The following is a 23840-nucleotide window of genomic DNA, read 5'->3' on the forward strand; positions in this document are numbered from 1 at the left end:
CTAAAAACCACTGAATTGTATACTTTAAAGGGGGTGATTTTTGTAAGCTTTTTATTTTATATTGGAGTATAGTTGATTAACAATGTTGTGTTAGTTTTAGGTGTCCAGCAAAGTGATTCAGTTATACATATACATGTATCTATTCTTTTTCAAATTCTTTTCCCATCTAAGTTGTTACATAATATTGAGCAGAGTTCCTTAAAGGGGGGGATTTTATGATATGTGAATTTTATCTCATTAAAGCTGTTAAAAAAAAATAACAATTGTATTGAATACTATTTTCTTCCCTCTGCAGATTTCTCTTAATAAAGAGGAAAATTAGTGTTTGTTTAGCCAGAAGAGTGAGAGAAGATGAGTCAAATGAGACTTTTTTCTTTAAAGATGAATGATGGATGCTTCATGCCTATGCTGGGATTGGGCACTTCTGCCCCTCCTCAGGTAATCAGAATGGTATTGGAGATGGAGGAGTAGCAGACTTGGGTCCTGATCAGAACCAGTCACTGTGTGAATTTGGGAAATTCAGATGGACCACACTTTCTTAATGTGTAGTATGCTTCTCTCCAGGTTAGGTTATTTTGTGCATTGTCAGTGCTTTTCAAATTTTAATAGGCATGAAAATACCTGAGGATCTTGTTTAAAATGCAGACTTTGGGGTTCTGCCCACAAAGGTTCTGATTCATTCGATCTGGGATAAGGCTCAAAAATCCACATTTCTAACGAGCTGGCAAGTGATTCTGATGCTATAGCAAGAGATACGGAAGTTCTTCATCTTTCAGCAATTCAGGGGTGGGTCCATCTTTTCCCTTTATTCTCATTTGCTGTCCAGTTGTAGCCATTCCACAGTAGATTAGAATCAGTGAAACCTAGTTGTCTTGATTACCACATATCAGAGATGTTGCCGCAAATTTCTTTGTGATGAAGTTTCTCTGTAATTTCTAATGTCCAAGTTGTCCCCATCCACCTCCAATCGTAGAGCATCCAGAGAAATCTCGGGGGCAAAAGGACCTGGAGAATGAGAGACAAGATTCATCTTAGAGGGAGTTTTGGTGGTCTGAGGTGAAAATAGTCTCTTACAGGTCAGGCTGTGAATACTGTGCTGTGGGGAGAGGCATGTGGCACTTGGAAGTTCTCTGTTTGGAAGACTGAACTTCATGCTTGATTCCCCAGCAGGAGAGCCACGTGGAGTGTGATGCTGAGGTCTGTAGCAAGGACACTAGCACGGACTGTTGCTTTTACTTTGACTTGGCTCTTTCATCTGTGGACAGTCAGTTCATCCCCATGGGACTTGTCAACTCATCAGGAGTTGCAAATTACAAAAATATACCCAAAAGACCTTTTAATTACTGAGTGAAGTAGAGGGGATAATGGAGCTGTGAAAATGATAGATAACTTCAGAAGTCCAGCCTGGTGGTCCAGCAGAACAGTAGGCAGCTAAGAAGAATAACAAAATTGTGAAGGAGAATATTAGCTAAGGATTAACTTAGTAACCAAAGAAGGAATTAATTATAAGATATTTTTAAGTGAAAAAAAAGAGGGTTTTGTTTGTTTGTTTTTTACATTTTAGTTCTTCCTCAAATGTTGTTTGAAGTGTTTCTCCAAGTTTACAAAGGTAAATCACAAATTTATTCTCTCTGAAGTTACATCTTCATCGCATTGATCATTTTTTTGCACTGGATTTCCGGGTTGAAACCAGTTTAATGATCTCTTACAGAATTAATTTAGAAAGGTAAATCTATATATTGTGTAAATCTATACATGTATATACTATAAGTCCAGAAATAGAGAGTTCATGATGTGATGTGCTGGGACCAGCTCATGAGCTCAAAGATTCAACTGTAAGAGTCTTTTCCCAGCATCGGTTGTGTGAAATTAGCAATGGTGGGAATAGTTCCACCATAGAAACTGGCTAATACTACAAATCAGGACTCCTTCAGAGTCAGTTGTTAAATATTTACTGCCAATCATAGGTCAATATTAAGATTTGTCACCACTAGCTCTTAACCCTTAGAAAAACAATGGGTTCTGCTGACTAGCTCTGCTTATGGAATTGGTCATCTGTTCCGGAATCAAGTAGGTCTTTATCTTTTCATGCTCTTCTAGGTTGCTAAGAGTGAGGTAGAAAAGGCCATCAAGAGAGCAATCGATGTAGGCTACCGCCATATTGATTCAGCTTATATGTACCAAAATGAAGAAGAAATTGGGAGGGCCATCCAGATGAAGATTGCAGATGGCACTGTGAAGAGGGGTGACTTATTCTACACTACGAAGGTGTTGTGTATAGTTGCATATGTATCTGTGGAAGCTCACTCTTAGCTGAATCATTTCTTGGCATATTTCTTTTCTCATTGGTTTAATTCTCATTCACTCTCAGACCTTGAACTATGAGAAGGCTGGTTTGGAACAGCTGGATAGGAAGGTGGGTTCTGTGGTCAGACTTCCTATATTTGAATCCAGGTTCTGCCACTTACTTACCTTGAACAAACTACTTAAAGTCTGTGCCTTAGTTTCCCAAGCTGTAAACGAAGATAACAGTATTTGCCTCACAGGATTTTTATGGGTATTACTTCAAAAAAAATACATGTAAAGCTTTAAAAATATTTAATGTATTTTAAATGTTCAAAAATACTAGCTGTTATTATTATCATATGTTTTCAAACTCAAGGATGGATTTGGCTTTTCCAACTCTGTTATACTCAAGTTTTGATGAAGTGACAATCTTTCTTAGCTGTAGTGTGAGGTAAAGCAATTTAGTCAGAAAGTGTAGGCTTTTGGAAACTACAATCAAATTTTAGTTTTTTAATATTCTATATATTTGACTTTGTGAAATTTCTTAACCAAAAAAAAGTCTTTTAACCTCTTTAAGTCTTAGTCTTTATATCTCAATCTATTGCATTGTCAATAGACATTTATTTCTCTTTCCTATGAGGTAGGAAAAATAATATAATACCACGGAACTGATATGAGGATAACATTCATGTTTATAAAAGTATTTCTAATGCATTTTTTAAACTTTCAAGCCATTTTTACTAATATATTTTATATCCACTGATATCACATCGGAAACAAATAAAAGAACTTAGTATTTAAGTTGGATTGGAAATGGAACACAAGAGGAATTTTCCCCATCGTGTTCATTGAACTGACCACTGCTAGAAAAAAAAAGCATTTGAATTTGAGGTAAAGTAGCCCAAGAGGAGGGAGTTGGTGTCCATGATAGTGAACCCTATACTGGTCTATGAATGGATATTTCTTCCTTCTCGCTCCTGAATGTGAATCTCTCCACACGACTGTGTTTAGATGAGGTATTGCTAGAGCACTACCCTCTTAATGCTCAGCTTTAATCCTCTTTACATGGGATCCGTTTGTTTCCTTACCTTTAGTAATTTTGATGGATTTTCCTTAGATTATTACTTCTTAAAATGAAGTAACTAAAATGCCCTCCCCCCAAAATTCCTAAATGGCCTAGCTTTCTTTGGCAAACCTAACAATTGAATGCAGCCAAGATAGAATTTCCTGAATCACAATCACTTAATGTGCTTGTTTAAAATGCAGTTTCCCAGGGACCTCCCTGGTGGTCAGGTGATTAAGACGTCCCCTTCCAATGCAGGGGGTGTGGGTTCAATCCCTGGTCAGGGAGCTAAGATCCCACATGCCTTGGGGCCAAAAAATCAAAACATAAAACAGAAGCAATATTGTAACAAAATTGATAAAGACTTTAAATATGGTCCACATCAAAAATTCTTAAAAAAATAAAAATAAAATGCGGTTTCCCAGCCCAGTCTCCAGATATTATAATTTATGATGTTTGAGGGAGAACCCAGGGATATATTTCGCACAAACAAACCAAATAATTCTTTTTTGTATTTTCAGTTTTGAGAGCATCTGTGTAAGACCATATTTTAACTTTCTACCATGTTTTCTTAATTCAATGTGAAAATAAGCTATGATGATAAAGAATCCTGAGCTTCACAGGATGACTTGTCACTTCCCAACGACCACGAGTGGGTTTTTGGTTGTTGTTGTTTATTTGCCATTGTATTAATCTCTCCTAAATATTCTTAAATAATCCCACCCCACTTCTCTTTCCACCACTGCAGTTGTGGAGCACCTTTTTCCGTCCAGAATTGGTCCAAACTTGCCTGGAAAGCTCACTGAGGAAACTTCAAATGAGCTATGTGGATCTTTATCTTATTCATTTCCCAATAGCTATGAAGGTTAGCAAAAGTTATTTTACTTTGGTTATCAACATCATTAGTAGCTAAATAAAAAGAGGATATAGTTTGTGAAAATGAGAAGAATCATATATAATACTTTAATATTCTCTCTTTTTGTTTTTTCTTTTTTCTGCAACTATCCTTATCCCAGTTCACTATTCCAGCCCCAGACTGATGGGTTTACTGGTTTCAATGTATTTGCCTTGATCTTGTGGACAACTGTCTATATTTTCAAGTCCCTGTACTCTTGAATTTCAACCTCATGCCCACTGGTGTCTGGGGAACGTCCCAGTGTGGAGACCTGTGAAGGCACAGAAAATTTAATGAGGATGAGACTCAGCCCTTGAGATGGTGACAAGTCCCTCTCTCAAAAGACCACCTCCAGGTGGAAAGCAGGGATGGAAGAGCCTTATCCCACAAGGATCTGGGACAAAGGAGCCCATTCAGCTATGGCACCACTCTGGGCTCTCACTAGGATGGGGTGTTGGGTATCTCAAGTTGTCCTTGACACAAACAATATTTATTAAACCTTTAGAGGTTAAAAATATTTCTAGGAAGTGTACTTTCTCAATGTACTAAGAATAAGGATAGATGGTTCCATTAGCCTCAAGGTCTAAAGGCTCCAAACATCTTGCCTGAGGCCAGACATAGCTTGATCCAACCTCTTCTTCTTTCCCATATTCCAGCCTGGGGAGGACTTTTTCCCAAAGGACACATATGGAAACATCATTTTTGACACAGTGGATCTCTGTACCACATGGGAGGTGAGTGCAGCTCCAAAGAGGCCATGTCTCTGTACCTTGGGGTGGAGAGGACAGAAATGGAATTGAGGAGAGGAGGATGTAGTCCAATTCTGCCCCCCGTGTAGACTTGGGCAAGTCCCTGAATGTCCCTCTGCCTCAGTTTCACATTTCTTCTATTTAGTAATTCAATAAGTAGTTATTGAGTGCTTATGATTACTGAGTACTTCTAAGTACTCAGGCTACATCCATGAACAAAACCAAGGTCTCTGACCCCATAGAGTGGTAGGTGCTACTGGTGGCGGGGAGGGATGCAGTGGTATAAGAAAGAGTAAGGGAACTGAGTGTGCCAGGCTGGGTTTGGGGCACAGATAGGCAATTAAAAACAGAATGGACAGGGCAGGTCTCTTTGAGAAGGTGGCATTTGACCAAAGACTTGCAGGAAATGAGGAAATTGATTAAATGGATAATGAAATTGATTAATTGATTAATGGATTAAGTAGATTAAGTGGGTATCTGGAGGAAGAGTGATGCAGGCATAAAGAAAATCAAGGCAAAGATTTTAAGGTAGGAGAGAGCTTACCATGTTCAAAAACCAGCAAAGGGGCATGTGTGGCTGGAACAGAGTGAATTTGGTGGACAATAAAAGGAAATGAGGTCAAAGAGAAAACAGGGAGCTGGTGGTCTGGGAGATGGCATGGCCACTTCCTGTTTCCCAGGCTGCAACTGACTCCACCTCCATTCTCCTGGTGCTTGTTCTACTATTGTTCTATCCTATATTTTTAGGTGCTAGCTAAAGATCATACTGGCTCTCTTAGCCCTGCCTTGGCTGCTTGCATTCTTACTCTATCTCCTTACCCATTTCAAAAACTATTTTATTTCTCATTCTCCTCCTATTGGCCAATTCTTGTCTTATTTACTGACATCTGCGTCACGTATTGTCTCTCATCCACAGCATGCTACCATTTGTTATGCTTCTCTAGCCAGTTACTCCTCACCACCTCTTCCTCCCCAGGCCCTGGAGAAGTGTAAGGATGCAGGACTGACCAAGTCCATTGGGGTGTCCAACTTTAACCGCAAGCAGCTGGAGATGATCCTGAATAAGCCGGGGCTCAAGTACAAGCCCGTCTGCAACCAGGTGAGCCCCACCAATTGGCCCCCCAACCTCTTATCCCTCCTCATCAGCTTACTCTTCCCTCACTTCAACAAAGTCACCAATGGCGCTCCCCCTTATGTACTGTACCTTTGGACACTAGCTGCTTCAAGAAATGTTTTTTAAGTTACTGAAGATCTAAAGGCTATGTCACTTTATTTTTATTTCTTTTATTTGTTTTTGTTCTCATGTCACTTTATAAGAAACATTTAGGAGTCAGGTTGAAGTATAATCTAGTAGGTGTTATAGTGGTTGGTCCTAAAAATTCAGAGCTAGCAAATGACTGACTTTTCTCAAAAAAGGTCAGTAAAGTTGGAACACTCATGTGTCAAAGAAAATGGGTAATTCATCTTTAACAGCTCTTTTGAGTTCTGTGTCATGAGATAACCATTGAGACTCTTGATGGTACAAAATCACTCCCAAACAATGCGAATGTACTTAATGCCATTGAACTGTGTACTTAAATATGGGTAAAGTGGTAAATAATGTATGTTATGTAGATTTTACTACCATAAAAAATTTAAAGTTAAAAAAATTTTAGAAGTCTACTTTGTTAAGATAAATTCACTTTAATGAGCAGCACACCCATTCCTGATCTTGGAGAAAAATGAAAGAAATCATGAGTGTAGAAATAACTGGCAATACTTGTGCCCAGCAGAGGACCAATATTCCCATGTTATCTCATCTCCTTTTAGACATCTCACATGTAGACTGAGAGAGGATGAATCTAATATCAACCCATAAATTAGATATTAGTAAGGCTTATTGTTTTCTTACTTATAGATGAAAAATACAAACAGGAGTTCTAAAAAATTTTAATTTATGTCCTTTGGGAGATTTACCTCTGCTTTGGATATCACCAATTTGAGAAAGGAAAGAAAATTGGTTTTTAAAAATTTTTATAAAATTTTAATAATTTTGTGACAGATGTTAGCTAGAATTACTGTGACGATCATTTTGTAATATTTACAAATATTTAATCATTATTTTGTACAGCTAAAACTAATATAATGTTATATGTCAATAATACCTCAATAAAAGAGATCAAACAAAATATCGTAAGGAACTAAGCCAATATAAGATACCATGATATATAATTTTTAGTTTTACTAAATTAGTAAACTGAAATCTCATGTTTAAAAATGTAGTATGTTTTTTAAAATTTTTAATTAATTCTTTTGTCTTTTAAATTAAAAAATTTTTATACAAGTTTTAAAGGTTACTTTCCATTTACAGTTATTATAAAATATTGGCTATATTCCCCATGTTGTACAATACATCCTTGAGGCTATCGTACACCCAATAATTTGAACTATTGAGAAAATTAGTTTTGACTGGAGGAGTGGTGAAGAATTAAGGGAGAAGCTGGACATTACCCTGAACTCTAAGGGGTGAATGGAAGTTGGCCAAGTGGAGGCTGAGCAATTTAAAAATGAGCAAAGGTTCTGAACAGATACATCAACAAAGATATACAGGCATCCTCCTTTCATTGCGTTTTGAAGCTAGTGCATCTTTTACGAATTGAAGGTTTGTGGCGACCCCGTGTCAAGCAACTCTGTCAGAACCATTTTCCCAACAGCATTTGCTGAGTTTGTGTCACGTTTTGGTAACTCTCACAATATTTCAAACTTTTTCATTATTATTTTATTTGTTATGGGGATGTGTGATCAGTGATCTTTGATGTTACTACTATTGTAACTGTTTTGGCACTTTTTAGCAATTGATTCTTTTTAAATTAAGGTATGTAGTTTTTAGACATATGCTATTGCACACTTAATAGACCACAGTGTAGTGTAAACATCACTTTTTATGTCTACTGGGAAACTGAAAAATATGTGCCTCCTTTATTGCAATATTTGCTTTATTGTGATGGCTTGGAACTGAACCTGCAATATCTCCAAGGTTTGCCTGAACAGGTAGCAAATAAGCATATGAAAAATTGTTAAACATCACATATCATTAGAGATTTGCAAATTAAGACAAAAGTGAGATACAATAGTTCCCTCTTATCTGCGGGATGACACCCCCGCCCCAACAGTGGATGCCCCAAACCATACCATGGATATTACTGAACACTATATAGACTATGTTTTTTCCTATACGTACATGCCTATGATAAAGTTTAATTTTAATTAAGCACAGTAATGGGACTTCCCTGGCAGTCCAGTGGTTGACTCAGTGCTTCCAATGCAGGGGGTGCAGGTTCGATCCCTGGTCAGGGAACTAAGATCTCACATGCCGTGTGGTATGGCCAAAATATATATATATACAATTAAGCACAGTAAGAGAATATTTGATTTGTTAATTATGGTGTATCACAGTGATTGATTTGCATATATTGAAGAATCCTTGAATCCTTGGGATAAATCCCACTTGATCATGGTGTATGATCTTTTTAATGTGTTGTTGGATTCCGTTTGTTAGAATTTTGTTGAGTTTTGCTTTTATGTTCGTCAGTGATATTGGTCTGTAATATTCTTTTTTTGAGATATCTTTCTCTGGTTTTGGTATTAGGGCGATTGTGGCCTCAGAGAACAAGTCTGGGAGTGTTCTTTCCTCTGCAGTTTTTTGGAAGAGTTTGAGAAGGATAGGTGTTAGCTCTTCTGTAAATGTTTGATATAATTCTCCTGTGAAGCCATCTGGTCCTGGACTTTTGTTTGCTGGAAGATTTCTAATTACAGTTTCAATTTCATTACTTGTGATTGGTCTGTTTATATTTTCTAATTCTTCTTGGTTCAGTCTTGGAAATTTGTACAAACCATATGGTCATCTCAATAGATGCAGAAAAAGCTTTTGACAAAATTCAACACCCATTTATGATAAAAACTCTCCAGAAAGTGGGCATAGAGGGAACCTACCTCAACGTAATAAAGGCCATATGCAACAAACCCACAGCAAACATCATTCTCAATGGTGAAAAACTGAAAGCATTTCCTCTAAGGTCAGGAACAAGACAAGGATGTCCATTATTGCCACTATTATTCAACATAGTTTTGGAAGTCCTAGCCAAGGCAATCAGAGAAGAAAAAGAAATAAAAGGAATATAAATTGGAAAAGAAGAAGTAAAACTGTCACTGTTTGCAGATGACAATATACTGTACATAGAAAATCCTAAAGATGCTACCAGAAAATTACTAGAGCTAATCAATGAATCTGGTAAAGTTCCAGTATCCAAATTAACACACAGAAATCTCTTGCATTCCTATACACTAACAACAAAAGATCAGAAAGCGAAATTAAGGAAACAATCCCATTTACCATCACAACAAAAAGAATAAAATACCTAGGAATAAACTTACCTAAGGGGCAAAAGACCTGTACTCAGAAAACTATAAAACACTGATGAAAGAAATCAAAGATGACACAAACAGATAGAGAGATATACAATGTTCTTGGAACACTGGAAGAATCAATATTGTGAAAATGATTACATTACCCAAAGCAATCTACAGATTCAGTGCAATCCCTATCAGGTTACCAATGGTGTTATTCACAGAATTAGAACAAAAAATTTTACAATTTGTATGGAAACACAGAAGACCCTGACTAGCCAAAGCAATATTGAGAAAGAAAAACGGAGCTGGAGGAATCAGGCTCCCTGACTTCAGACTATACTACAAAGCTACAGTAATCAAGACAGTATGGTACTGGCACAAAAACAGAAATATAGATCAATGGAACAGGATAGAAAGCCCAGAGATAAACTCACACACCTATGGTCACCTAATCTATGACAAAGGAGGCAAGAGTATACAATGGAGAAAAGACAGTCTCTTCAATAAGTGGTGCTGGAAAAACTGGACAGCTACATGTAAAAGAATGAAATTAGAACACTACCTAACACCATACACACAAAAAAAACTCAAAATGGTTTAAAGACCTAAATGTAAGACCAGACACTATGAAACTCTTAGAGGAAAACATAGGGAAAACACTCTTTGATATAAATCACAGCAAGATCTTTTTTGATCCACCTCCTAGAGTAATGAAAATAAAAACAAAGATAAACAAATGGGACCTAGTGAAACTTAAAAGCTTTTGCACAGCAAAGGAAACCATAAACAAGACGAAAAGACATCCCTCAGAATGGGAGAAAATATTTGCAAACAAAGCAACTGACAAAGGATTAATCTCCAAAATATACAAACAGCTCATGCAGCTCAATATCAAAAAAACAAACAACCCAATCAAAAAATGGACAGGAAAAAAAAAAAAGGGCTGGAGACCTAAATAGACATTTCTCCAGAGAAGACATACAGATGGCCAAGAGGCACGTGAAAAATGCTCAACATCACTAATTATTAGAGAAATGCAAATCAAAACTACAATGAGGTATCATCTCACACCCGTCAGAATGGCCATCCTCAAAAAATCTACAAACAATAAATGCTGGAGAGGGTGTGGAGAAAAGGGAACCCTCTTGCACTGTTGGTGGGAATGTAAATTGATACAGCCACTATGGAGAACAGTACGGAGGTTTCTTAAAAAACTAAAAATAGAACTACCATATGACCAGTAATCTCACTACTGGGCATATACCCTGAGAAAACCATAATTCAAAAAGACACATGCACCCCAATTTTCATTGCAGCACTATTTACAATAGCCAGGACATGGAAACAACATAAATGTCCATTGACAGATGAATGAATAAAGAAGATGTGGTACATATATACAATGGAATATAACTCAGTCATAAAAAGGAACACAACTGGGTCATTTGTAGAGATATGGATGGACCTAGAGTCTGTCATACAGAGTGAAGTAAGTCAGAAAGAGAAAAACAAACATCATATGTTAATGCATATATGTGGAATCTAGAAAAATGGTACAGATGAACCTATTTGCAGGGCAGGAATAGAGATGCAGACGTAGAGAACAGACATGTGGACATGTGGGGTGGGGAAGGGGATGGTGGGATGAACTGGGAGATTAGGATTGACATAGATACACTACCATGTGTAAAATAGGTAGCTAGTGGGAACCTGCTGTATAGCACAGGGAGCTCAGCTCGGTGCTCTGTGATGACCTAGATAGGTGGGATGCGGGGCGGGGAGGTCCAAGAGGGAGGGGATATATGTATACATATAGCTGATTCACTTTGTTGTACAGCAGAAACTAACACAACATTGTAAAGCAACTATACTCCAATAAAAAAAAGAGAGAGAGAGAGAGAATATTTGAATTGCCAGCATCACTAATTTTGTGTTTTGGGGACATTACTAAGTAAAATAAGGGTCACTTGAACACCAGCACTGCGATACCACAACAGATGATCTGATGATCTGATGACTACTAAGTGACCAACAGGCTGGTAGCATATAGAGTGTGGGTACATTGAACAAAGGCATGATTCCTGTCTTGCGTGGGATGGAGCAGGACAGCACAAGACTTCATCACACCATTTAGAACAGTGTGAAGTGTAAAACTTATGAATTGATTATTTCTGGAATTTTCCATTTAATATTTTCAGACCATGGTTGACTGTGGGTAACTGAGACCACAGAGGGAAAAATGACAGATGGGGTGGGGCTACCCTCCTGCCATGCACCTGTTAAAAGTGCCCAAATCCAGAACACTGACAACACCAAATGCTGGTGAGGATGCGGAGCAACAGGGACTCTCATTCATGGCTGATGGGAGTGCAACATGGTGCAGCCACTTTGGAAGACAGTTTGGCAGTTTCTTACAAAACTAAACATACTCTTATCATATGATCCAGCATTGTAGTCCTTGGTATTTACCCAAATGAGCTGAAAACACACAAACCTGATCACAGAGTCTTATAGCAGTTTTATTCATAATTGCCAAAACTTGGAAGCAACCAAGATGTCCCTCCATCCCTTCACAGGTGAAAGGATAAACAAACTCTGGGACAGCCTTAAAATGTAATATTATTTAGCAATTAAAAAGTGAGCTATCAAGCGAGAAAAAGACATGGAGGAAACTTAAATGCATATTGTTAAGTGAAAGAAGCCAATCTGAAAATTCTGCATACTGTATGATTCCACCTCTATGACATTCTGGAAAAGGCAAAACTATGGAGACAGTAAAATGATCAGTGCTTGCCAGGGGTACAAAGGGACAGAAGGGTGGATGAATAGGTGGTACACAGGGGAAATCTTAGGACAGTATAACTATTATTCTGTTGGATATTGTAATGAAAGATACACATCATCCATTTGTCAAAACCCATAGAATTTACATCACAAAGAATGCACCCTAATGTAAACTATGGGCTTTACTTAATAATAATCTGCCAATATTGACTCATCAATTTTAATAAATGTACCATACTAATGTAAGAAGATAATAATAGGGGAAATTGGGAGGAATGAAGGGAAATATGGAAACTGTATTTTTTGTTCAATTTTTTCTGTAAACTCAAAAGTGCTCCAAAAAAAAAAAAAAAAAAGAAAGAGAAAGAGAAAGGAAGGAAGGAAGGAAGAGAAGGGAAGAAAGAAAGAAAAGATCAGTGGTTGCAAAGTGTTCATGGGGAAGGAAGGAGGGATGAACAGGTAAAGCACAAGACATTTTTAGGCAGTAAAACTATTGTGATGGTGCACCATGGGTACAGCTGTGGATGATGGTCACTTGCTGGCCCACGATGCTGGTATTTCTAAGTATTTCTGATACCATGAATCTGTATTCACTGTATGTTCCTTGTAAATTTGGTGCTGGCCATCCTGCTGGTCCTACACTCCAATACTTCTGCTTGGCAATTTACAGGTGGAATGTCACCCTTACCTCAACCAGAGCAAACTGCTGGAGTTCTGCAAGTCCAAGGACATTCTCCTTGTTGCATATGCTACCTTGGGGTCTGACTTAAGGAAGAAATGGTAATGATCTCTATAAAGGTATTCCGACCCTAGATGCTGTGCCTTCTGGAGACATCTCTCAACGTCTGGGGGAAATTAAGTATAGTCAAGAAGAATCATCCATGTTTGCAAACCCTTTACCTAGCCTACATTGTGAGGACTCAATGAAAAATTATTGAATAATAAAGTAATTATTATTACTGATTAAAATGTTCATCCAATTCAAAAGCTTTGGCTTTAAAGAGTGACAAGGTAATTCCAAGCCATGATTCTGACACTTAGCAGTTGAGGGATATGAGACAAGTTACAACTTCTGTAAGTTTTAGTTTCTTTATCTCTTCAAGAGGAATATAGATGTGTACCTTTTAACACTTGAGGACAAAATGGAGACAATTAGTTGAGCGCATTTTTTGAAATAGCAAATTCTTATAAAATTCTTGGTTATTTGTTATGATGGTGGTCATTGGGTCTTACTGTGGACAACAATTTTGTCTTCTTGACTTATTCAATCTTTTACTAAGTTTCTCAGAAATGTTTAAAAGATGAAAAAACTACCCAATTTTCCCTTTCTTTCCCTTGTCCTTCTTCTTTGGATTTACCAAAGGAAGCCAAAGAAATATTGAGACAGCCAGAAGGTAATGAGGAAGATTCTAGAGGATCAACCACCCCTAGCCTGAATGAACTATCCCCAAGTAGAACGGATACACAACCTCAGACACATAGCACCTCTGCCTCCCTCCCAGGGTGAAAAAGGACAATCCAGTTCTCCTGCAGGATCCAGTACTCAACACCATTGCTGAAAAGCACAGGCGAACTCCAGCCCAGGTCACCCTGCGCTATCAGCTGCAGAGAGGGGTGATTGCTCTGGCCAAGAGCTTCAATGAAAAGAGGCTCAAGGAGAACTTCCAGGTACCTGGTAGGGTTTTGGGCAGCAGGGGGCTGACAGAAGCACACCATTTTCCCCGGGGTGGGTTATTTGGGAGGCTCCCAATGTGTATATGGGCAAAGCTTATCTCCCTGTATATTCTATGCATATATGTGCTATATTTAACTGTCCTGTCCTCCAAATCCTACAAGGGAGGAGGCATGGTGGTTGTAAAGAACAGTTGACAGAGGGTCAGGTTTGAGTCTCAATCCTGGTTTTCACTCAACAGTATGGCCCTGAGTAAATCGTCCCTTGATTTCTTCAGCTGAAAAAATGAAGGAGTTAGCTGAAGTGAGACATGGGCTCAAAAATCTCAAGGATTAATTGGCTACCACCACAGCTACTCAATTCAAGTCTCTGAGGGTGACCTGAATTGCTAATCTCAACGCTTTGAATGGACAAATTCCCATGACTTCTGCCAGGGGATGAACCCCAAGTTCATGACAACTGTCTCATGAAACCTACATAAGTTCCTACATAAATTTGTGTGTGTGTATCTGCATGTGGGGGGCATGTAGGGGCTGCAGTAATTGCCTCCAGGAAATTGAATTGATCTTCTCACATTTCTGATAGGTTTTTGAATTCCAGTTGACCCCAGAGGATATGCAAAGTCTAGATGGCCTAAACAGAAACATGCGCTATTTTGAAGAAGATTCGTAAGTACCCTGTTCCATTGTAGATACTGGGGGAGCAGGGTAATGAAGGAATTCCGTTTATTCTAATCCACAAAGGGCAGGGTCTTCTCTTGCCTCTTCTTTTAGGGAAGTGGATGGAAAACATTTTTCCTTCAAGCCCTCATACCCCTGTTACTCCATGCCCCTCTGTCCTTCCTCTGCTTAAATTCCAGGATCAATCAATACGATGATATCCTTTGCACGTATTTTCAAGTCTCCTCTCTCTTCTTTGTCTTACTCATTGGTCTAAAACCTGGTTACATCCTGCTCTCTCTCCCTCTACTTCATCAGATTTCCCCTCCCCATGAGATTACGCCTAGAGGCATTGGAACATTCCCTCATCTTCAAAAAAGCTCTCTCTCAAACTGATGTCATCTGCCGCTCACCCCGCCATCCCCGTTTCTCCTTTTACAGCAAAACTTCTTGAAGAAGTCCATGCTTTCTTCCTTCGTGTCTCTCTCCCCGTTCTCTTCTGAACCCACACAAACCAGGCATTTGCCCTCCTCTCTGCCAAAGCTCCTCTTGTCAAGGTCAGCTATGACCTCCTCTTTGCTTAACCCAGCAGTGATTCTCATCCATCTTATTTTACCTAGTGGGTCACTCCTCCTAGAAACACTTTCTCTGCTTTGCTTTCTTCACTGCAGATCTGGTTTCCCCTTATCCCCCATGCCATTCCTTCTCCTGGTCTTTGCAGGTGTCTCCTCATCAACCTGACCTCTTAACTGTGGAGTGACCTAAGGCTCAATCCTTGGACGTCTTCTCTTTTCTATCCACATCCTCATCCTTGGTACTTCATCTAGTCCCATGCTCTAAACACTGGGTAAATATACACTCCCCCAAATTATATCCAGCCCAGACCTAGGCCCTGGACAAAGACTTGTGTATCCATTTGCTCTACTCCACTCAAACTTATCAAGTCTACACTTGTGCTCATGATGGTACCTGCACCCACCCCACCCCCCAAACCCCACATACCTCACATGCTTGTATCAGAATCTTCCTGATCAACTAACTGGCTGCTATTTTCTCTCTCTGCTTCTGTACTTCGTCTCTGCCCGTACTCACCACAGTGAATGAGGTAAAAATGTAGGTCTGTATATGTTAATCCCAAACTCCTAATATCCCTCCCCCAACACCTTTCCTCTTTGGTAACCATAAGTTTGTTTTCTACGTCTGTAAGTCTGTTTTGTAAATCAGTTCATTTGTATCATTCTTTTTAGATTCCACATATAAGTGATATCATATGATATTTACCTTTCTCTGTCTGACTTATTTAACATATACACGCTACTACATATAAAATATATAGTACAGGGAACTCTATATTCAATATTCTGTAATAACCTATATGGGGAAAGAATCTGAAAAAGAATGGATATATGTATATGTATAACTGAATCACTTTGCTGCACACCTGAAACTAACACCACATTGTAAATCAACTATACTCCAATATAAAATAAAAATTAAACTAAATCAAAAAAAAAATAAAAACACTACTATTTTCTGAAAAAAAAAAAAACCCACAAAAAACAAACAAAAAAAATAGTAGGTCTGATGGGGAAATCCTCTTCTCGGTATCTGGTGGCCTGCTTCTCACTCGGAGTAAAGGCCAGAGTCCTCACAAAACCTACAAAGGCCAGCAGGACATGGTCTCCCCATGCCTCTGCCTCCAAGTCCTGCTGTTCTGCCCCTTCTGACTCCAGTGCAGCCCAATAGCCTCCTTGCTGTCCCCCACATGCGTCAGGCCCATCTTGGGGCCTTTGCACTGTCTGTTCCCTCTGCCCAGAATGTTCTTCCTCCAAATACCTGGAATGGTCACTCCCTCACCACTGTCAGTCTTAACTCAGATGGCACCTCTGTGACACCTTCTCTGTCACTTTATCTAAAAACGCAGCCCTGTACAGCCCTTCCTTCCCCTCGATCCTGCTCCATTTTTCTCTTGGCCCACCTCCCTAATTAACATACCGTGTGGTTTGCTAACCTATTCTGTTTACTTTCTGTTTACCACAGAAAGTTAGATTCGTAGGGAAGGATTTTTTAAAAACTGCCCTCTCTCTGAGTAATTAGTAAATGTTTGTTGAATGAATAATATAAGAAAATGATAGACAGGGAAAAGTAAGGGACAGTGAAGAAGCAGGTAGTAATTTTTAACAATTAATATCAGTCATTTTAATCAACAATAATTATCCAATTTGCCTACCTCAAAAATGATTACAGTAAGTCCCCTACATACGAATGAGTCCCCTTCCGAGAGCGCGTTCGTAAGTCCAACAAGGTTAGCCTAGGTACCCAATTAACACAATCGGCTATATAGTACTGCACTGTAATAGGTTTATAATACTTTTCACACAAACATACATAACAAATAAACACAAAAAATAAACAAAACATTTTTAATCTTACAGTACAGTACCTTGAAAAGTACAGTAGTACAGTACAGCATCTGGCATCCAGGGGCTGGCATCGCGTGAACGGGCAAGAAGAGTTACTGCCTGCAGGAGGGAGAGGAGGTGGGAGATGGTAGAGCTGAAGGATCGTCAGCAGTAGGAGACGGCGGGCAAGCTGCAATTTCACTCATGCCTGATGTTGATGGAACGCACGTTCACAACTTTGAAAGTTTGCAACTTGAAGGTTCGCATATAGGGGACTTACTGTACTTCATATATACAAAGACAGTTCACTTCCTTTGCTAAAAATGGAAACCCCTGTTGAAGTGGCTTATATTATAATCACTCTATCTCTAGATCTAATATATAATTTTTCACCCAGCAAAGTCATAGGTAAATTATTTGAGTGCTTGCAAGAAATTGAACAACAGTGATATTCTTGTCACCTTCCTCATCATCACCTTGAAATATTTGTTAACTCAAGGTTTTAAACCAGATTGGCACTGTTTTAAAAGAGGAAGAACTTATTTCTGCCCTCTTGGGAGTTTATAATATCAACACAAATAGTTTATCTTCTTAAGTTGTAGAATAATATACCTAAAAAATGGAATATATTGGTTTATTTTTGTGTGTGTGCCCAAGTGCATGTAAGCGTATTTATTTTCCACAATGTGTTTGTTACATTGTAATACAATTGTATATGGTTGTTATAAAACTCGTTGGGTTTGTACTTGTCCAAAACAGAAAACTACATTAATTCTCATGCTTAAGCCAGTTTAAAAGAAACCTCTCTTTACCCAGCCCAGAAACAGTTACTTGACTAAGACTCTCCCTTTACCTTTTAGACTGTCTCATCATCCAAATTATCCATTTCATGATGAATATTAACAGCAGTGTCTGTGGTTGCTCCAGAGTTCTTGGTTTGGGGTTGATGATTGGAGGACATCTCAAGGATGAGAACGTACCTGCTTCATTCCATGTCACTTAGCCTGATCAGTCACGATATGGCTGGAGTCCCTGGGGCAGGAAATAAAAATCTCTAAACCCAGTCTTTTTCCCCCAAAGTAAATAAAGGTACATTTCAAACAATCCAACCTACTGCTGCTTTGGCTTTTTTGGTTTATCTGTTTTGTTTTGTTTCCCTGTGTAACTGAGGTTGAAATGCTATCATCCCTGGAAGTGATCATAGGAGATATGGATCCCCCAGAAAAAGCTAACCATAGTATATTTTCCAAATTTTCGAAGTCTGGCTTTTCACCTGTCTGTAGTTCTTGTGTGTTTTTTCCCCTTTTGTTCTGTGAATTTGCCACACTATATAATTTTATGAGACCTTTTAAAGAGATCTAAAACTTAATGAATACACAATACCCCAAATGTCCAGATTTCAATTAAAAATTACTCATTATACCTAAAACAAGGCATCAAATTGAATTAAAAAAGACAAGCTACAGATACCTACACCAAGATGACTGAGATATTAGAATTATCTGACCAAGATTTTAAAGCAGCCATCATGAAAATGTTTCAACAAGCCATTACAAACATACTGGGGACAAATGAAAAAGTAAAAAGTTTAAACAAGGAAATAGAGTGTCCTAGCAAAGAAATAGAAGACATAAAGAAAAACCAAATGGTAATTTTAGAACTGAAAAATACAATAATAAAAATTGAAAACTCAGTGGATAACCTCAGTAGATTTGAAGGAACAGAGGAAATAATCAGTGTGCTGGAAGATAAAGCGATATCAATTACCCAGTGGGAACAAGAGAGAGAAAGTAGGTTTTTTTAAAAAATAGGAACAGGGCCTTGGGGACCTGTGGAACAATAACAAAAGATCTAACATGCATGTGATCGGAGTGGGGAAAATAGGGAGATGTTTGTCAAAGGGTACCAAATTTCAGTCATGAGATGAGTAAGTTCTGAGGTTCTCATGTACAGAATGCTGACTGTAGTTAAAAACACTGTAGTGTATAATTGAATTTGCTTAGAGAATAGATCTTAAGGGTTCCCACCAAAACAAAAACAAAAAAAGGAATCTGACAGTTGATGGATGTGTTAATTACCTTGATTTCGTGTGGGGATCATTTCACCATGTATATGCATATCAGATCATCACTATCTATAATTTTAATTGTCAATTATACAACATTAAAGCTGGGGAAAAAAAAAAGAAAGGGTGATGAATCTCATCTAATGTCCTTTCATGGAATCAACCGATAGAGTTGACAATGAGGATAGTACTTTTAGTTTATAACTATTCTAATTTAAAAAATTGATTTTTATATTTATGGCACTAGTATCTACTACTTACTCTGTTAAAGTAAATCTTAAGCCTTCTCACCACACACAAAAAAGGGAGCTATGTGATGTGACGGGAGTTAACTAACTTGATTGTGGGAATCATTTCACAATGTGCACGTGTATCAGATCATCACGCTGCACACTTAAAACACAGTTTATTTGTCAATTACACCTCAAGAAAGCTGGAAATTTAAAGGAGGGAGTGGGGCAGAAGAGAGGGGGGAACAGTTAGAAAAGGGGTGCCCATGGTGATGGAGAAGTTCTGTGTCCTAACCGTGGCCACGATTCATGAAACACATAGGTGAAAAAATTGCACAGAACTAAATGCGCGCCCAGCACAAATTTGGGAAAATCTGAATAAGCTCAGTGGGTTGTATCGTTGTCGATATCCTGGTCGTGACAAGGGGCTGTCATCTTGCAAGATGGTAACGTTGCGGGGAGCTGAGCAGAGGGGACACGAGATTTCTCTGTACTATTTCTTTCAATCGCATGTGAATTTACAGTTCTCACAAAATAAAAGTTTACTGTAAAAAGAGCAACTAGAAAACTGTCACCAGCTCCACACCCCCTCCTCCCTTTTGGATTCCTTTCTAATCAAAAGAATTTGGATGCGGTGCTAGACTTAGGCACTCCCACCATTTACTGTGTAATCCAAAGATAAAATTCTGCCCAGAGCACAGACTGGAGGAAGTGGGAATAAAAACAGGAGTCTGGATGGTGAAAACCAGTGGCTGGATCCATACCCACTCCGTCCTATGAAAATGAACGTTGGAAACTCCATGCCAGTCCTGGGATTTGGCAGTGCTATTACCAAATGGTAAGATTATTGAGAATTGGGGGGCATGAGGTCAAAAAGACCAGATGAACCCCAGGGGAGAAACATACTTTCTGGAAAGTGTTTTTAAATTCAAATTTTAATCTCCCCCTGAGGCAGGAGACAGATGGGCCCTCAGGGCAAACGGTTTGAGTTCCTTCCTTGTCCCATACTCCTAGATGGGAATAACAGGACAATACAGAGAGGAGGCTGGGCTGTGCTCAGATAGAAGATAAGAGACCACATATCCCTCATTCTCCAAGTCCGGAGACCTCCCCGACTACACATGTGCAGAAAGGCTCCTTGGAGGTCAAAAGGGGAGTAATGCTAAGTGATGACAACTAATGCTCACTACCCATAGGCCTCTCCAGTAGACTCCATCTTGGCTAAGAGATGCTTGCGCACACATGAGAAAATCCTGAGATACACCAAATATGGACTTTGAACAAGGCAAATCAAAATGATTGGTCAAAACTACAATGAGGGGCTTCCCTGGTGGTGCAGTGGTTAAGAATCCGCCTGCCAATGCAGGGGACACAGGTTTGAGCCCTGGTCCGGGAAGATCCCACATGCCTCGGAGCAACTAAGCCTGTGCGCCACAACTACTGAGCCTGTGCTCTAGAGCCCGCGAGCCACAACTACTGAGCCCACGTGCCACAACTACTGAAGTCCATGCGCCTACAGCCCGTACTCCACAACAAGGGAAGCAACTGCAATGAGAAACCCGTGCACCACAGCGAAGAGTGGCCCCTGCTCGCTGAAACTAGAGAAAGCCCGCGTGCAGCAACGAAGACCCAATGCAGCCAAAAATAAATAAATAAATAAAATGTATTTAAAAAAAAAACAAAACTACGATGAGGTATCACCTCACACCAGTTAGAATGGGCATCATCAGAAAATCTACAAACAACAAATGCTGGAGAGGGTGTAGAGAAAAGGGAACCCTCTTGCACTGTTGGCGGGAATGTAAATTCATACAGCCACTATGTAGAACAGTATGGAGCTTCCTTAAAAACCTAAAAATAGAATTACCATATGACCCAGCAATCCCACTATTGGGCATATACCCAGAGAAAATCATAATTCAAAAAGACACATGCGCCCCAATGTTCATTGCAGCTCTATTTACAATAGCCAGGTCATGGAAGCAACCTAAATGCCCATCGACAGATGAATGGATAAAGAAGATGTGGTACATATATACAATGGAATATTACTCAGCCATAAAAAGAAACGAAATTGGGTCATTTGTAGAGACGTGGATGGATCTAGAGACTGTCATACAGAGTGAAGTAAGTCAGAAAGAGAAAAACAAATATCGTACATTAATGCATCTATGTGGAACCTAGAAAAATGGTACAGATGAACCAGTTTGCAGCACAGAAATAGAGACACAGATGTAGAGAACAAATGTATGGACACCAATGGGGGAAAGTGGCGGGGGGTTGGTGGTGGTGGGATGAATTGGGAGATTGGGATTTACATATATACACTAACAGGTATAAAATAGATAATAAGAACTTGCTGTATAAAAAATAAATAAAAGAAAATTAGAAAAAAAAAAGATTGGTCAAAGGAAACCCGTAAGAAATGCCCCATAAAAGTGATTCAAACTGCCACGAGGGTGCGACTCTCTGAGTCTGCCCATGTGTCTATCCACTTGTACTTTTTTCTCCTAATAAATACTTTACTTGTTTCACTACTTTCCGTCTTTGTGGGAATTCTTTTTCTGCAAATCCGTAGGGCCAGGGTTCTGTCACTGACCACTGGTCTAGTGGCTAGGATTCGGTGCTTTCACTGCCTCGACCCGACCTCAATCACTGGCAGGGAACTGAAACCCTGTTTCAAGCCGCTGCAAGCCGAGGCCACCCGAGATCACCTCCACAATTGCAAATGATTAACCATAAATACAACTTTTCTTTAGCAACATACATACTCTAACTTGAGAATATGGGGGAGGGAATACTCTTTTTTCCTAAACTTCAAGGCTTAAAAGCTCCAATGCTATCATTTAATATTCACATTTTTAAAGACTTTGAAATGTAATACCAAATTGCTTCCAGGAGATCTATATAAATTTATAGTCCTGCCAAAATTTACTGAAAGTGCTATTTTTCAAAAAAACTTCCCATGTATTGGAGGTTTGCTTTTGTCTGTTGTTTTATTTGGAGTGGGGAAACTGGAAAGTCACTGTCAATTCAATTTTTATTTCTATTATTACTTTGCTCATTGGCTTTTGGACATTCAAATCCTAGCTTCGACCTTTACAACTAAGTAATTTTTGGAAATTACTCGACCTCCATGTGCCTATCTTCTTAAAGGGTACTTGTCACGTAGGGGCATTCTGTGGATTAAATGCCTAGTACATGGTAATTAATCAATAACTGTTAGTTACTGTGTTCCTCCAATATCATCTTTTTCAAATTGGGAATTTATCATTTTCTTGTATATAAGAACTGTTTTATAGTTTCATTATTTTTGTTTTGTCTCTTAGACAGGTTGGAAATATTTTTTCCCAGGCTATAGGAAACCCCTCCCCTCTGGCTGCATGTTAGAGTCAACGGGCCGCGGGTGGGGTGGGAGCTGGGGGGGAGTGGGGGCCTGGGGGGTGCATGTTGTTAAAAGACACCAGCTGCTGAGCACACCCTTTTGTTGTCTGAAGGTAAGGATTTTGCTTTAAAACCATCTGGGGGGATTGGCATGGAACAGACGAGCAGAGATAAAGCAGGACGGGCCAAGGACTGATAACTGCTGAAGCTCAGTGATGGGGGTGGAGGTTTGTTACGCTGTAGATGGTTAAATATTTCTATAACACAATTTTTTTTTAATGTGAAGGCAAATCATTCATGAGCCATCAAATATCCTTGTTTGAGAGTACAGTCGGCACAGCAGGTCTTGTAAGAACTCCATCACACTGAGTGTTCCAGGGGTTCTTAAGACTTGAATGGGTTCTCGGTGGTGATAAATGGAATATTTATAAATGGAATGGAATATTTATAATATTTACAAATGGAATATTTCCTGCCATATCAATGAACAAATGATGTCACAGTCATCAACAATTGCAGCCCTCAACGTGAGCAGGTGAGCCCTAAGGCAACTCAGGGCTGAAAAGAATACCTGCCATCTAGCAGCCATCAGACTGCAGCCACTTCCTGCGGTGAGCCCTGAGGAAACTCAGGAGGTGAAAATACAGGATACAGGCCCCAGATAGCTGAGATGCATATCAAAGGAATGATTTCGGTGAGCCCAGACTCTTGCATCTTTCCATACATAGAAAAGCGCTAAATTCCTTAACTTGAGATATCTGGTTTTCTTTAATTAATAATAATCTTTTGACGTTCAGACCACCTGCCCGTTGTTGCAAAACTCCTATATATCCTGGCTCTCCCATCGCCCCTTGGAGCAGTTTCTCAGAGCTATCCGAAACGCCGTCTCCCAGGCTGCAGTCCTCATTTTGCCCCAAATAAAACTTAACTTGCGACTCTCACGTTGTGCTTTTTTTTTAAGTCAACAGTGGAGAGCGATCACCGATCTCACGAAGCTTCCTCCTTCAGGCACAGACCACACTCAGTTCCTTGGATTTCTCAGGGAACTTCCGTTGCAGGCAGGAACTCACCCAAATCCAACTGCGTCCCAGCATCCCTGACCAGAGCTGCCTGTGCCTCGGCGACGATTTGTCCCGGCCAAGGAGGGCCTCAGTACTCTGCTTTGAAGGGATAGTCCTTGTGGTTTTCAGTTCTGAAAAACAGAAAAACAAATCAAAAATAGAAGCAGAGAATGATTATTATTTTTAAGAGAAACATTCAAA

General features: G+C 39.2%; 1 protein-coding gene and 1 long non-coding RNA gene across 2 annotated transcripts; one reads left to right on the top strand and one right to left on the bottom strand.

The window, feature by feature from the left end:
- Positions 1 to 351: 351 nt before the first annotated feature.
- LOC133084871 (aldo-keto reductase family 1 member C3-like) lies at positions 352 to 17802 on the top strand. The gene is made up of 9 exons (XM_061181668.1): positions 352 to 438; positions 2101 to 2268; positions 4098 to 4214; positions 4901 to 4978; positions 5970 to 6092; positions 12837 to 12946; positions 13669 to 13834; positions 14424 to 14506; positions 17760 to 17802. Exons 1-9 carry the CDS (start codon positions 352 to 354, stop codon positions 17800 to 17802), a joined length of 975 nt encoding a protein of 324 aa, XP_061037651.1.
- Positions 791 to 23838, bottom strand: LOC133084873 (uncharacterized). The gene is made up of 4 exons (XR_009699479.1): positions 23649 to 23838; positions 17753 to 17931; positions 16941 to 17019; positions 791 to 1005 (listed from the first exon to the last, which is right to left on the bottom strand). It is a non-coding gene; the product is annotated as an uncharacterized LOC133084873 (long non-coding RNA).
- Positions 23839 to 23840: the final 2 nt, after the last annotated feature.

This window comes from Eubalaena glacialis, chromosome 2 (assembly GCF_028564815.1).
Source record: "Eubalaena glacialis isolate mEubGla1 chromosome 2, mEubGla1.1.hap2.+ XY, whole genome shotgun sequence".
Classification (NCBI taxonomy): Eukaryota; Metazoa; Chordata; class Mammalia; order Artiodactyla; family Balaenidae; genus Eubalaena; species Eubalaena glacialis.

Excerpts from the sequence above, each read along its gene's own strand:
- LOC133084871 (XM_061181668.1), top strand. The coding sequence starts at position 352 with ATGAGTCAAATGAGACTTTTTTCTTTAAAGATGAATGATGGATGCTTC. Across the intron at positions 2,269-4,097 it reads ACTTATTCTACACTACGAAG|TTGTGGAGCACCTTTTTCCG; the intron begins GTGTTGTGTATA and ends CCACCACTGCAG. Across the intron at positions 14,507-17,759 it reads CGCTATTTTGAAGAAGATTC|ACTGTCTCATCATCCAAATT; the intron begins GTAAGTACCCTG and ends TTTACCTTTTAG.